At 30.8% G+C, this 15,485-nt stretch overlaps 1 protein-coding gene across 1 annotated transcript in view; it reads right to left on the bottom strand.

Annotated features, from left to right (window-relative positions):
• Positions 1-15,485, bottom strand: part of LOC145319380 (neuropeptide Y receptor type 6-like) — a 58,471-nt gene that overhangs the window by 29,259 nt on the left and 13,727 nt on the right. The window contains exons 2-3 of the mRNA XM_080161490.1: positions 2,997-3,193; positions 1-86 (exon numbers count right to left, since the gene is read on the bottom strand). Of these exons, the coding sequence (XP_080017616.1) occupies positions 1-86; positions 2,997-3,193 (283 nt within the window). The remainder of the gene's footprint in view (positions 87-2,996; positions 3,194-15,485) is intronic.

Here is a 15,485-nt window from a genome sequence, read left to right as displayed (position 1 = left end):
CTGACTCCAAGGAAATATTTTACACATAGCGGAGCCGAAAATCCATTTTCCCATGAAGGTGGACAGAGGGGTCAGCGGAACTGAAACTAAAAAAACAAACAATTGATATATAATACGTGTATGTTTTGACAGGGGATTATTATCTTTTTAAAGATAATATGATGTCTTTCTGTTTGCCTATGAGTGTGTGTTTTGGAGTATTTTATTAGTAAATAATCCGAAAGGTTTAGGTGTGAGTATTTCTATTGCTATTGGAAAAATACCCACTGAAAATCCTTTTTTACTTTATATTATTCAAACTAAAATTGAAAGTGGAGGATTGTGTCCCCTTAGAGGTATCATGGGGCATAACTTCTAGTCTCTAAAATAGAAATAAAATAGGCAAAAGGCTTCAACAAAAAAAAAAGAATAAAAAACTTTAGTAACATTAAAAACTTATTTACATCAGTGATGAGCTAGATCTTAATAAAAAAAACTCACTTACTAATGTTATAGATAATTATATATAGACATAAAATAATAACAAACAGACATATTAATATGCAGAGTTGCTACACTTATGATAAGAATAAAATAAGATAATGAAAAATAAATTATGTAGATGAATAACATTATTACTTTACACCTACTCTAGTTTTAAAAGCAAGGCTTTTTATAAATATGCTGTCTGTACTTTTTGCATACTTTAGGCTTCCGGTTGACAGACAGACGGATTTTAGTTAACAATTACAGCATGCCTTTGAACAATTACAAGCAGTTCATTAAAATGATATTTGGAACATATACACAAGAAAATGTTTCTACCATATTACAAAAAAAAGACTAGGACCTGCCATTTAGCTTTAATAAAAATTGCGTATCATTCGGTTCTGCCATTAACAAGATCTTATTGAACACACATAATGTTCATAATAACATCCACCTACTTTAGTATATACTATAAAGGCCTCTATGGGTACTTAAGGAAAGAGGTGGGGGTCGGACTTTCACTGCGATTTTTATTGGGAGGTTGGAGGTATCCTCCGTCAAATTAGTTAAAAACCTTCCCTGGACATATAAAAAGCTTCATTATAAAGGAGAATCATATTGGTCCAGCATCTTTAGCGAAATCTTTCGGTATAAACAAATAGACAGACAAAAACCCTTCGCTTTTATGGATAGCTATCTCATTGTCTCATAATGGAATAATTATGAAACATATTTAACATTTTACATATTTTATTGTGAAAGATATTTGAATTTTTGCGAGTTTTAAGAATTTCAAATTGGCGAGGATTAAAGAATTATATTAGAAATTCCACTACACGACAAATTTGAACAAGGATAATAAAATCCAGAAACGGCGTGATACATTGTATAGGAAGCTATGTCAGGAGCGTGACATTAATAAGTAAGAGTAGTTTGCCCTTGACCCATTAAAAAAACGTGGATATTATGACAGGGGAAATTTTGTCCTCATTTATTAGTTATTTTGTTCCTCCAGTAGGAGGGGAGGGGATAGATAAAAGGTGAGGGATTTCGTCTTTACATTAGCCAGCTGGAATAAAATTTTATTCGTGTATGCGAGAATCTCTCAAAATATAATCCGCATATTCTATATCCATTATTACAATGCACAATGAGTAAGAATTTTCTTTGCCATTAGAGATAGAAAGGAAAAGGAAATACTAAGGCTAGCATTTGAAATTTTCCCTACTCACTTTTAAAAACAATTAGTAAAATAATTATAAACGTATTGTTATAATAGACTGACTAACATGAGTAATTAAAGAGTAGCTGTGCCACTTCAAAGTACAAGATTTAAAATAAACAAATAATAGTAGTTTATATAAATGTTGTGTAAGAAGTCAGGAACACAGTAATAGTGTCTGACTGATTATGACGTAACAAAAAAATTAGGCAATGAGAGGCCGTTATTGACCAATGGTAAAATTTATAGTGGCCTCTCATTGGCTAATTTTTTTTGTTAGGTCATAATCAGTCAGACACTATTACTGTGTTCAGAAGTCAGACAAAAAAATGTCTGACAGAAAAAAAGTTGAATTACGTGGAAAAAAAGGAATAAAAGATGAATTATCCACTTTTGTATCTCTCTTAATAATTTTTTTCTAGGTTTTTTTTATTTGTTTTAACTATTGTATTTGCTCAATAATCTCTAGGGTACTTAAGTAGGCTATGCTCGACTCCTTATTTCAATTTTAATTTTCAAAAAAAAGTTTTAAAAAATGTTGGGTAGTCATTTTTTTTCTAGTGTGATTTCTCTTGGGGGGGGGGGGGGGGGAGAGAATTGGTATCCTTCCCAAAAAACCAGTTTGATGCCATCCTAAACAAGCATTAATTATAGAAAATGTTGCACGAAAAATAAGACGAAAATCATGAAATGTATCACTGTTTTATTGCCATGGGACTCGTAGCAATCAAAGCTGTATTCAATTAAATATAAAAAGTTTAATATACACTTAAATGTACTTTTCTTTCTAACATTATTTTAATTTGTTGTCGCTCTGTTAATTGTGGATAAATTTATCCTTGTTCATTCATTGTTATTCTCTTATCTCTCTTTTTTGATATTTCATAATTCCTGTTACAACTATTATTTTCATCTTTTTGTCATCTCTAACATCTAAATATAATTCTTGGTATTGTTTTTTTTTGATTTTCTCTTTTATAATGTTATATAAATATGTTTCAAAACGAATTTAAATATACTAGAATGAATTCATTTGATGAATTAGATGAAAACAAGGACGATCACGTGTAACACAAGAAAAATATTTTAAACTAAATTTGAAAGTAAAAAGAGAAATTGGAAAAATTCTATATGCCCTGTAACAATACAGACAAATCAAAAGACCAAGTAAAAATAACATACTTTTGGCGAATCTTCACCAAAAAATTAAGGTGTCTATCTTGAATAAGACCCAAGAAATGCCACATGCACTTGAAACAGACTGACATTTCGAATTATAGAGTAGCCGAACTGCTAAAAAACTTACATAAACACATAAGCACATCCGCGACTGCAAGATTCAGAATATACATATTCGTATTCGACTTCATCTCTTTCTTGGCGGCGATAACGTAGATGACGAGACAGTTTCCACAGATGCCGACCACAAAGATGATGGTGTACACGGTGAAGAGGACGCCTATGAACCACGAGTTCATGATGAAGGTTTGCTCCACCGCACATCTGAAAAAAAAGCATATTAGTAGCCCAAATAATCTACAATTTGGCAGGGAGGAAGGAAAAATTGAACTGTTTATTATACTAGTACAAAAGTCTTAATATAAGAACGTTTTCTTATTCGTTGGCCTAACAACCTTAGGGACTTTCTTTTAGTTTAATTAGATGGTTCATTTGGTTGGGTGACAAAACATCTAAACCACTAATTGTAACTTAATTTTTTGTATCATCATTGGGAATGTACATCAAGTTATAAGTTATTGTCTTATACCTTTAGATCCCTGAAAATTTGGGCAAGTAAGTGCCTACGTAAATTTTCATCAAAGAATTTACCGCTAGTTCTAAAATTTTCAGGAAAGTTTAATAATGGTCTAGGGCAGCTCTATGGCTATTTGTATGAATTCGTAAAAACTAAATTTCTTATTTTTAAAGTAAAGTTAATAGTTAATATCCAGCCTCTCTCGTGGCGAAGCCTCTAGAAGTTATTGCCGGGCCAAGAAAAAATAATAGATTGCAGCAAGAATGTCTTTTTAAAGGTAATGTAAGTTACAGCATATTTATCTAAGATTTATAAATCTATTTATCACTATGTCACTTATAGTTAAGGTCAGCCAACTCTTGTAACATATTTATTAAATAACCCATTTACAACCAACCTACTTTCTATAGGTAACAAGAGAATGCAGGGACCGAGTTTGTACAGTGTATAGTTTTTTTTTATATAAAAGAGTTTAGCTACTTGAATGTACAAATCAAAGAAATTTTAAAAACCAAATATTAATTTATCCAATTTCAAGAAGTATTTTATTGTACTCTTTAAACTTGCCTACCGAGTCCTTGCCAATACTTTTATACCATAAAGTTACAATTATACCTTAAGAAAATAATATTAAAGCTATACTTTATGGAAAGGATAGGACAATGGCCATTCTATTGTTATTCATTTACATCGCAGAAACTCTATACGTTATTCTGTCCGCACGTAACGCATGCAAATAAAGGGCCTGTGTTTTAAATTAAATTTGCTAAATATACCTACTTTTTCTGTATTTATATTTAACAAAACTTTTGCATGCTTGTCAATATATACTTAAGGATCTTAGGGTATAAGCTAAGGGACCAAGAAAAGTGACATACATCTCCAATGATGATAAACAAATTATGATAATTAATGGTTGAAAGTTTGGGCACTATTAGATTGAAACAAACCAACCCAATCCAAGTACCCAAAGTTAAACAAATTTATTTTACAGTCCAATGTACTCAGCCACCCTATTAGTACTGCACTACATATGGATAAAATTGCCCTAGTTATATGATATGCATGCATGTCTCCATTCATTCTGAGAAATGTAAATCCTAAGTGAATCTATTCTTATCAGGCACACAGGATTACCTTGATATTACCTCATACGGGCGAGGCACTCTCACACTCTAACGTCAGGTCCAACAACCCAAGATAACTAAAGCGAGCAAAAGTAACACTAATCAGACAACCAACTCTTTGATTGCACGATCTTTGTTTGAAATGTCCTAACTGTGCTTTGTAATGAGTTGCGCCTGGTTTGGGCCAAGGCTTTCCACCCAACTCTAACTATTTATATTGCGCAACTGACACAGCAGTAGTAGGAACACAGGATAATTCATAAGAATAAAGACTAAGTTACTCTAACTTTTTGCACTTTTAAACAACAATATCCTTAAAGTTTTATTAGTTTTTTCTTTATTTTTCTAACCACTGAAAACATTTGATAATGGAAAGGCCGGAGTAAAGCTTTTGTTTAGATGTATAATTTCTCATCCCTGACATTTGTATTTAGTAATTACACTTCCATACAACATTTAATTTGATATATTTCCACAATAATATACTTAACATTCATACTGTATACAAAATAAAATGAATCGTTTTTGTTTAAGGTGTTACTTAAATTATTAGGACTTGAGTACAGAGATGATTTCCATACAATATTATTCCTTGTTGTACTAAGAATAATTATTCCAAAAATCATATTTTTTTTGTTAAATCGACCACTTAATTATAACTCTATATATTCATTATGAATAAAAGTAGATGATGTAATTTAAAAATAAAATAGCATAAAGTTATTATATAGGTACTTAGTTACCTTGTATGTTTGAATCGTCCTACATGATTAATCCCCAAAAAACTTATCCGGAAGACAACTTTTGTGCTGGATTTTGAGCGCGGTATTTCCCTTGAGAATAGAAGCCAAGCGCGTAGTGTACACTCTCTGTATTTGTTTTGATTGCGCACGGTAAAGATGTTTGACAATGAGAGAATGTTTTTTGAATGATAGAATTGTCCACCATGCTTAAAACACGTCCAAGATAAACCGATTAATTTTTGTTTAAACCTATGTACGAATAAAGTATAATGCTTTTATGATTTTTTGACACATAAACCATTTAATTTTATTCTGTTTTACTATGTTTTTTCTTAAAAATAAGATTTTATTTATGAAAAATCCACGTACCGGAGGTAACTCACGAAACCTCGTTTGTTGTTATTTTCGATTTTTCTTAATTTTAAATTAATTTTTAAGCCTTTTTGAAGTCTTTTTGAAGCCTTTTATTAAACAAAAAACATAAAATGAAAAATGAATTATTGTAATATCATATATTAATTTTAATATTTTTGTTTCAGGCAATCCATTTTCATACTAAGAGTTAAATAAATCTAGTATTTGTAAATCTGCCTTGATTCTCACGGGAGTAGACGTCTAATTTGTCTGTATGACAAGATCTTGGAACAGCTTCTTAGCAATGTTCCTCGACAGTCATAAAAAGCATAAATAGCTGCTCATGACCAAAACTTAATTCTACTTAAGCTACTTTTGTGTAAAAAGAATTAAACGAAATCATTAAATCATTTCTTCTAAAAACGAAAAAGTAAATCTGTTTGAAAATGGGAATTGATATTCAAATTGAATTTTTTATGTACAAACATAAATTTTTCATAATATACCAATACAGTTATGTAACATTTGAAGGTAACAAGTATAGGTAGCTAAATACATGTGTAGCAACAGGGACTAATATACTAGGATTTTGATTAGTTTTATCCTGGTTTTTTTTGTGTCATATTTCTCTAGAAAATAAGAATTGTTCCTAAATTGTAGGCTAGGGGGAATGCCTTAGCTCAAAACAGGCATAACTCATATATTTTTTCTTAAACATCTAACCACTGAACCGATTGCATGGAGTGGTCCACAATCGACCAGTTATGGTTTTAGACTTTTTTACTGCCCTACCTTCCATATATCTAAAAGATACAGTTGGTATTATTCATTACATTTTAGGATAACTGTACCAATTTTATTGGTTTATAGAATGAGACAAAATATTTACAATACTTATAAAACATATATTTCCCCAGGGCTATAAATATTCTTCATTCTATTTTGAGTTACTTTATATAATTCTTACAATACACAATTTATTACCAATAACTAAACATTTTTCAAATGCTAAGACACTCCTTACCGCAAGGCAAAAATCTATCTGGTTGACTTTTTACGTAATTGTAGGATAGGTTAGGTTATGTAAAGGTTGGAGAGCCCCGTTAGGATTTAGCCCTATTATTTCGTAGTCAAGAAATAAATTTTTTTAAATAAGTAAAAAATATCTATGCTATTAGACAAGATGGCATACTCAGTGATTTATTAACAAACTTACAACATTTACTTTAAATTGTTTAGCCTGTTATTGATAGGATACTCTTGAAAATATTATCTAGGAAACATATCTTTAGTATAGATGTATAATTATATACATTAGAGTAAAGCACTAGAGGGAGAAAGGATTAAATAAATGTATCTCCCCATCGCAACCGCCTTGTGCATTGTGCAACCTTTCTATTGGGTCATTGAAAATCAACCAATGGTGTCGCTTATATTAACACAGCCAAGTAGAAAAAAATAATCTAGAAGCAGACGAAAGAGGTCTTTGAAAAAGGAAGGGAGGTAGTTGTCTGTATATACATCTATACTATAGATCTGTTGTATATACAGATAACAACCTCCCTCCCCCTTTTTCAATGACCTTTTTTCGTCTACTGGCACATTGTTTTCTACTACTTGGCTGTGTTAATAACTTAATATTACTGTTACCATAGGCCTAGTTGATTTTCAAAGACCCAACTGATTGTCGGCACAAGGTCATTGCGATAGAGAAATTCAGTTATTTAACCCTTTCTCCCTCTAGTGTTTTACTGTAATATCTAAGATTACATGATATTGACCTTTAGTTGGTTCCGAAGCTTAGCTTTGTTCTTAAGTATTCTACCAAGATTTTTAAAAAAGTTTTAATATGTATCACTTTTGATTTGCCAAGAATATTGTTATATCTTAGTTACTGTGTCTCTAATGTGATATTATCTATAAAACTAGCCATGTTGACTTATGCAATTTCCTGATTGGTACCTTGCGTGTATCTCATACAAATATATCATATACATTCATCAAATTATACAATATAGGTATTAATAATGAATATATTATTACTTGGATCTTACATCAGACTTTCATGCTCTATAATAAAGTGAAACTTGAAGCGGACTAAAAAAATCACCCTTCCACCCCCTTACCCTATTCCATCCCCTCCTCTCCTACTATATGAATTAACTGACCAATTAACGAGTTACTTCTATGTTAGCAAGCTAAATTGATGACAATTTTTCCTCTGTCATAATATCCACGTATATTCTATATACATTCTATTAAAGCTTTCTTTGAATGGTAAATTGACGCGCACAAACTTTTTACTACCATCCCAACTTAAATTTAGGTGGTGTTTGGGACTTTTTCACCTCCTCTCTTGGGTGTTTTAGAGGGTTGTATCAAAATGGTGTTGAACCTTATCAAAAGCTAGGGGGTATCTGAAGCACAGTGGACAGGTCAGTTGTGCTGCTGTTATAATATGCTGTTCTGATAAAGTTCCAATTATGCAGAAGTGAATGAAACACAAATCACATATAGATACATACATTATATAATTTGATTTTCATAAGTGCGGCTTACATACTCAAGATTGATGAACTTCCTACTAATTCTTAATACCTTGCTCCTTTATAACTAGGGTCTGATCGTAATATTTTCCAAATGTCAGAGTAAAAAACATTGTATTTCTTTGTTTATAAAGTATACCGCTCTTATATTTTATTATTAATATAGGATTAGACATTTTATCAATTTTAATAGTTGATTTAAACATATATTGAAAACAGATATAAGTAAAGCCATGACTTGAAAGCACAGAAAACCCCTGACCGGTCAGGGTCAGGGTTTTCTGTATTCCTTGCTTCTGTGGGGCTACCCTGTGCGCAATATAGCCTAACCTAAGGCAAACACATGAAAACCTACCCACTTCTAATTTTGAATAATGTCACTTTAAAGGAAATCGCCATACAGCATTTTTTTTTCAAAGCTAATGTCCAATTCTGATAAAATAAAATCTATGCATATATTTTACATAAGTGTACTATGCAGTATATAAATATTGTACCTGCGTAAAAAAAAGTTGTCAAATCAATTTAGATTAGATGATACTAGGCGCGTGTATTGACACTTGTCAAGCTACCTGTCAATATACATTTATGGTAATTGAATGTATCTTTGTTCTCCTGTTAAGGAAGTTAAGGAAATACACATTATCTTCCATTTTTCGGGTCATGGAAAGAAAACGAAGTAGCTGGTTTCATCGTATTTACACAGTAGCCTTTGAAAGGTTATTTTAGGTTAGGTTAAGTAAATGATTGCCCGACAGGGGTAGAAAATATGCCCCGCAGAGCTAGAGCCCCCCTCAGAGGCTAGAAATAGGAGAATATCTTCTGTGAAACCCGCAACTTCGTTTCTTTTCATGATCCCATTTATCTAGCAGCAGTATTAACAGCCAGAAATTTGAATAATTCTAATGAAATTAATATTAATGATATTGACAATATTCTACATCAATAATTTTTCACAATTTTTGAGATTTTATCTTTGATTACAGCCGTCTTATTAATACACGTATGTTTTACCTCAAATCCTAACTACATTAAATTTCCTTTTCTAACATTAATCTATATTTATTTCCATAAATATTTAGTTATAAGTATTCATACTTTAGTTTACATATTATGCATTTTTAGCACTTTAACATTGCGCACTTTTTAAAGTGTTTTTTATATCGTAGTTTTTAGTTTTTTTAATTTATATTTATATCTATATATGTATGCAAATTTAAATCTAACTGTTCTTATTTTTAGTTGTAAGGAGATGAAGTTGGAATGGAGCGGCTGTGTGGTGGCAGCTGGCAGAAAAAAAAGTGGGTCCGGGTATAGTTGTTTTTTATTATGGTAGTCAGTTATGATAATAGTGATGGTGTTCTCAATTATCTTAACTCTAACCAAAATTTAGATCTTATTAACAATAATCCTTTTCTTGAACCGTTTAGAGATATTATGCCAGAATGTAAATATGTCAATATTGATACTTTATCTAACAGTCTATCTAAAAATAATTCTTTTTGTATGTCTATTAATTGTCAATCTCTTAGAGCTAAATTTACTGCAATTACTAACCTTATTGATGATATGGGAGCAAAATCAATTCATCCTAGTCTTATTTGTTGCCAAGAAATTTGGAATTCTGATCATTCATTTAATAATATAAAAGGATTTAAATTTTTCATTCATTCAGAAAAGTTAAAGAAAGAATCTAAATTTATTGAAAATATCTATGAATCATGCGCTGTCAAGATAGATATACCTAAAGCAAAAAAATTCATTGCTATCAGCTTATATAGGCCTAACACCCATTCTACTTTGACCAATAAAGAGCAACTTGACCAATTTTTTAATTATTTGTATGAACACTTGGAAACCCTTTCTAAGTATTCAATTCCTATTTATTTTTTTACTGATCTTTTAAAATATAACAATGATGAAAACTCTACTTTATTTACAGATTTACTTTCATCTTTGGGATTTCATCAAATTATTAGTAAAGCTACTCGTATTAGAGGTGAATCCCACACATTAATTGATCATATTTTTACCTCAGATAATTGTAATGATATAACAAGCTCTGGAATTTTTATTGATAGTATTTCAGATCATTTTCATCCTTTCATTGACATCAATCTCAAAAAAGGTCCTAAGAAAAAAATATTCCTTGTCATTATAGAGACTTTTCATTGGCAAATAAAGAAGTGTTCAAAGCAAAATTGCAAGAACAAACATGGAATAGTGTACTTCAATCTAATGATCCCAATATTGCAGCAAATAATTTTCATCACACTTTTAGCGAAATTTTCAATATTTGCTTTCCATTAAAAATTGAAAAAGTCAATAGTAGATACAAACCAATCAATAAATTTATGACACTGGGATTGTTAAAAAGTAGAAGGAGGAAGATTAAGCTTGCTAACAAAGCTAAACTCCGCCCTACTGAGGAGAATAAAAATAAGTATAAAAAATATAGAAATGTTTATATATCTCTGATTAGAAAATCAAAACAACTTCTTTTTAATAGCGAAATTTCGGCAGCAAGTGGAGACTCTAAAAAAATCTGGAAAATAATAAATGAAAACATGAATAATGTTTCCAACCAGAACTCTATAGGACCAATTTTAGTAGATGATCAGTTAATCACAGAAAACAAAGAAATGGCAAATCACTTTAATTTACACTTTTCTAATGTAGGTAAAAAAGTCGCTGAAAAAATACCAGAGTCTTCAACTCATTTTTCTGATTACCTCCCCCCTCCTATAAGAAACTCATTTTTTCTTGGACCTATAACTAGGCTTGATGTCATATATTACATTTTTATGTTAAAAAAGAAAAAGTCTCAAGATATGAATGAAATTTCTACCGAATTATTACAATTCATTGCTTGTCCTATAGCTGCTGCATTGAGTCATATATTTACACTTTCAGCTCAAACTGGTATTTATCCAGAAATATTCAAAATGTCTAAAATTATACCAATTTTTAAGTCTGGTGATATGAAAGATATGTCATGTCACCGTGGCGTAACAATAACAGATAATATTTCAAAAGTCTTTGAGAAAATTGTAAATGACAGATTAACAAATTTTCTTGATAAAAATAATTTTTTCTAATCCCATCAATATGGATTTTTAAAACATAGATCAACAAATCATGCAGTCATTGATTTATTAACCACATTTCTGATAATTTGAACAAAGGAAATATAGCTTTAGGGCTCTTCATGGATGTAGAAAAATGTTTTGATTGTATATCGCATCCTATTTTATTTAAAAAACTGGAAAATGCAGGTGTGCGTGGCATTGCACTATCTTGGTTTAAAAGTTTTTTTTCAAACCGTACACAAAAAGTAAAAATTGGGGATGAATTTTCTGAAAATACTTGTAATATAGATATTTCTACTTTTCAGGGAAGTGTATTAGGGGTATTAATGTTTATTATATTTGTTAATAATGTACACAATTGTACAGATGCAATTGCAGATTTGTTTGCAGATGATATTTCTACCATCACTGCAGCAAAAAATTTAAAGGATCTTATGATTAAAGCAAACAAAGACTTAGATAATCTCTCTAATTGGTATAAAGCAAATAAGCTTTCTATACACCCTAACAAATCTTATTTTAAGATCTTTAGTTCAAACAGAAATATTCTTTCTGATCTTCCTGTTCATGATAGCAATATTTATCTACCTTTGTTTATAAATAATAATGCACCAGGAGAATCTAACATAACTAAAATTTCTCGTGTACAAATGGTACCTAATAAAGATACTAAATCAATTAGAATGTTGGGTGTCTATCTTGATAGCAACTTGAATTTATCAGAACATTGTAAACATATTCATGGAAAAATTTCTAGATCCTTGTATAGTCTTAATTTAGTTAAAAACATTTTGAACAAAGATTGCATGAAATTAGTTTTTAATGCTCACGTCCAATCACACCTTGAATATTGCTGTAATATTCTAGGTATGGCACCTGAAAAATATTTAAAACCATTAAAAATTGTTCAAAAAAAAGCCATACGCATTATTAGTGGAGCTTCATACAATGAACACACTCCACCCTTGTTTAAAGAAAATAAAATTCTTCCTCTAGCTGAACTTATCAATTATAATATATTCAAATTTATGCTTGATTTTAAATTAGAAAGACTCTCAATTTCATTTTCTGGCACATGGATTCAAAACAGTCAACGTGGAACTTATGCTCTGCGCAATGCAGATGATTTCTACATCCCCAATGTTCGATGCATTTCATTTTTTAAACACCCTTTGTTTAATTTTCCTCGTGTTTATAACGAGTTACCTAATGATTTTAAAAATCTTGAAACTAATAGAATTCTAAACTTGAAAAAAGTAAAGGATTACCTGTTAAATTCGATATAAATTTTTGTACTTTTGTTAAAGATAGAGAACACCATACTAAATTTTTTACCAACAAATATTAATATTAACATCATACGTGACTACTATAGTTTAATACTTCTATACCTGAACCAACCCACCTTGTCCTGCTTGGGCCACCACCGAGCCACCACTCCTGACAACAACATCACCATTTTACTAATAATATTAATTACTCTATTCCGGAACCAGCTTTACAGGCAAGCTTTCCTTGTAACAGTGGATAGCTTACATGCCTTCTTGGAATCTGGATCACATGGATCATACCTTTTATGAACCCGACCATAATCATCATGATTTACAATATACAACAATAGTAATAATTAATAAAATATTTTATTTGTAAACATATTGTCAATTTGATCTCATGTAATAAATATTTTAGTATTTAGTATTTAGTATCTATTAACGGATTTAAAAACTTTTAAATATTAGGTCTTATTGAAACAAGTATGTCATATTCTATGATTTATCAATCACTAGTTGCTTCGCCCCTAGCCTCTAGGGGAAAACGGCGGAGGTCTAGACAACAGTCTAAACCACACAAAGATATTTATAAAGCTTTTCTGATAATTTTCCGATATTTTTAGCTTCAGACAAAAAAAGACTTTTCACTATATAAAAACAGTACTAATTACTTGCCAAATATAAAAATTGGTTATACAATTATCCATCTATCCTAAATACCTTTTATCTATCTTGTACAGTTTAAATTATTTACTGCTTTTTTAACTATATTTCACCTTTTTAATAGCTTTTTTGCTGTGCAACTTATGAACAAAATTGTCCTTGTTAAAGTAATAAAGACCTCGTGTTTTTCTCTCCTCGAAAAACAAATAAGTTAAAAACTACACGAAAAAGCTTTAAACATTATTATACAGTAAATTGAGTTTTAGTTTACCCTTTAATTTACCATTATAGAGAAGAGAGGGTAGTACAGAATACAACAAAAATATTATTAAAAGTTAGCGAAACCTAAAACTATACATAGCAAAACAATGTCGTAAAATAATTAGTAACGAGGTTTTTTTAATGTGAGATAATGAGAGTTAAATAGAAAAATTAAAGGTAGACAGCTTTCAGCGGATATTAAGATAAAAAAATATAAGATCAAAACCAGTTTTGAAGGCCCATTTTAACAAAACTGGTATTGATTTTATGATTTTTATATAAACTTCGGGAAAAATTGTCTGTATTACGATTCTATATATGATTTTTTAGTATGGCTGAGAACCGGTTCTAATCCAGCGGAACATAACCGGTTTCTAAGCTATACCGGAATATAATGGATGACTCCCAAGAGAAAAATAAACTAGACAAATGTATTAATGGCTGTATCGACATTATGTATTTTTAGTAGCAAAGATACTTTACATGATTTACAGGTCAGTCTGTCAAACAATTCAATTGTATACATTTTTGTGCTCTAATTGTTGATCTGTAGTCATAATAACATTATAAGAATTGCATTATATTTTATCATAAAATGTAGTAAGTTTTATTTTGTCTGTCCTTTAAGATCTCGCTAACCAATGATCCAACAAACGATCAAGGGATGATTTTAAGCCAATTTTTGTTCCTAACCCTTTAAAGAAAGAGCCCTAATATAAAAGCTGCTAGTAGTCAACATAGGTTTAGAAAAGTTATGCTTAACCTTATGTCAGTATATGTGGTCATCTTTAGAGATAAGACAATGGACGATTAATTTATGTCCAACCCAAATCACGTAAAGCAAAAGTAATAGCTGAAAAAGTTTGGGAACTGCTAGTTTCAACCAATATTTAATAACAGTTTTAAGCCAACGAAGGAGAACACGTTTTCATAAAACTTTCAGTACCAGTCAATTTCTTTAGATATCCCCTACCCCTAGTATTTTTTAGATGTCCCTTACCCCTGGTATTTTTTAGATGTCCCTTACCCCTGGTATTTTTTAGATGTCCCTTACCCCTGGTATTTTTTAGATCTCCCTTACCCCTGGTATTTTTTAGATGTCCCTTACCCCTGGTAATTTTTTAGATGTCCCTTACCCCTGGTAATTTTTTAGATGTCCCTTACCCCTGGTAATTTTTTAGATGTCCCTTACCCCTGGTAATTTTTTAGATGTCCCTTACCCCTGGTAATTTTTTAGATGTCCCTTACCCCTGGTAATTTTTTAGTTAGTCTCGGGATCTTAAGGGAAAATACAAGTGACATTAAATTTATATACATTAAAAATAGTGATCATTGAAATTACCCCTTCTGTGGATTAAACTTATTGGGTGAAATGTTTGGATACTTTAAGTTTGATCCAAGAATAAATAAGTCTCCAAAGTTTTTAAGACGGTGAATTTAAGGCAAAGGAAACCACTCAAGGGCGTCCAAGCTTTTTCATTTGAGGGGGGGAGATAAAAATGAAAATTTTTGGGGGTCTCTACGACACTTTCAAATTCATTTGAGGGGGGGGGGTATCATTATATCATATAGGCAAGGACGTTCAACCTTTTTTTTGGTGGAGGGGGAAAATTCAAACTTTACCCATTTACCCCTCCCACATTGGACGTCCTTGAAACCACCTGTTTTATATCTTATAGAAATATCTTTCCAGTATGTTTTTGAAACCGAGTATCATTCGCTGGATTAGAACCTGTTCTCAGCCATTTTGAGAAATGTTGTATAACATCATATAACAGACAATTTCCCATGAATATTAAAATATGAATCATAATATCAATACAAGGTTTGCCTGGGACTTTGGCCCCTCGGGGTCAACAAAAATGGAATCATACCAACATTTTTAATTTCAATATCCGTGGAAAGCTGTCTGTAATACTTTGCGACAAATAGATAATATAAAATTTATCTAATATACCATTAGATTATTTTCTAATTGAAAAATA

This window comes from Acartia tonsa, chromosome 5, assembly GCF_053477335.1.
Source record: "Acartia tonsa isolate MP-2025a chromosome 5, ASM5347733v1, whole genome shotgun sequence".
Classification (NCBI taxonomy): Eukaryota; Metazoa; Arthropoda; class Copepoda; order Calanoida; family Acartiidae; genus Acartia; species Acartia tonsa.
This window is presented reverse-complemented; position numbering and strand designations above follow the sequence as displayed.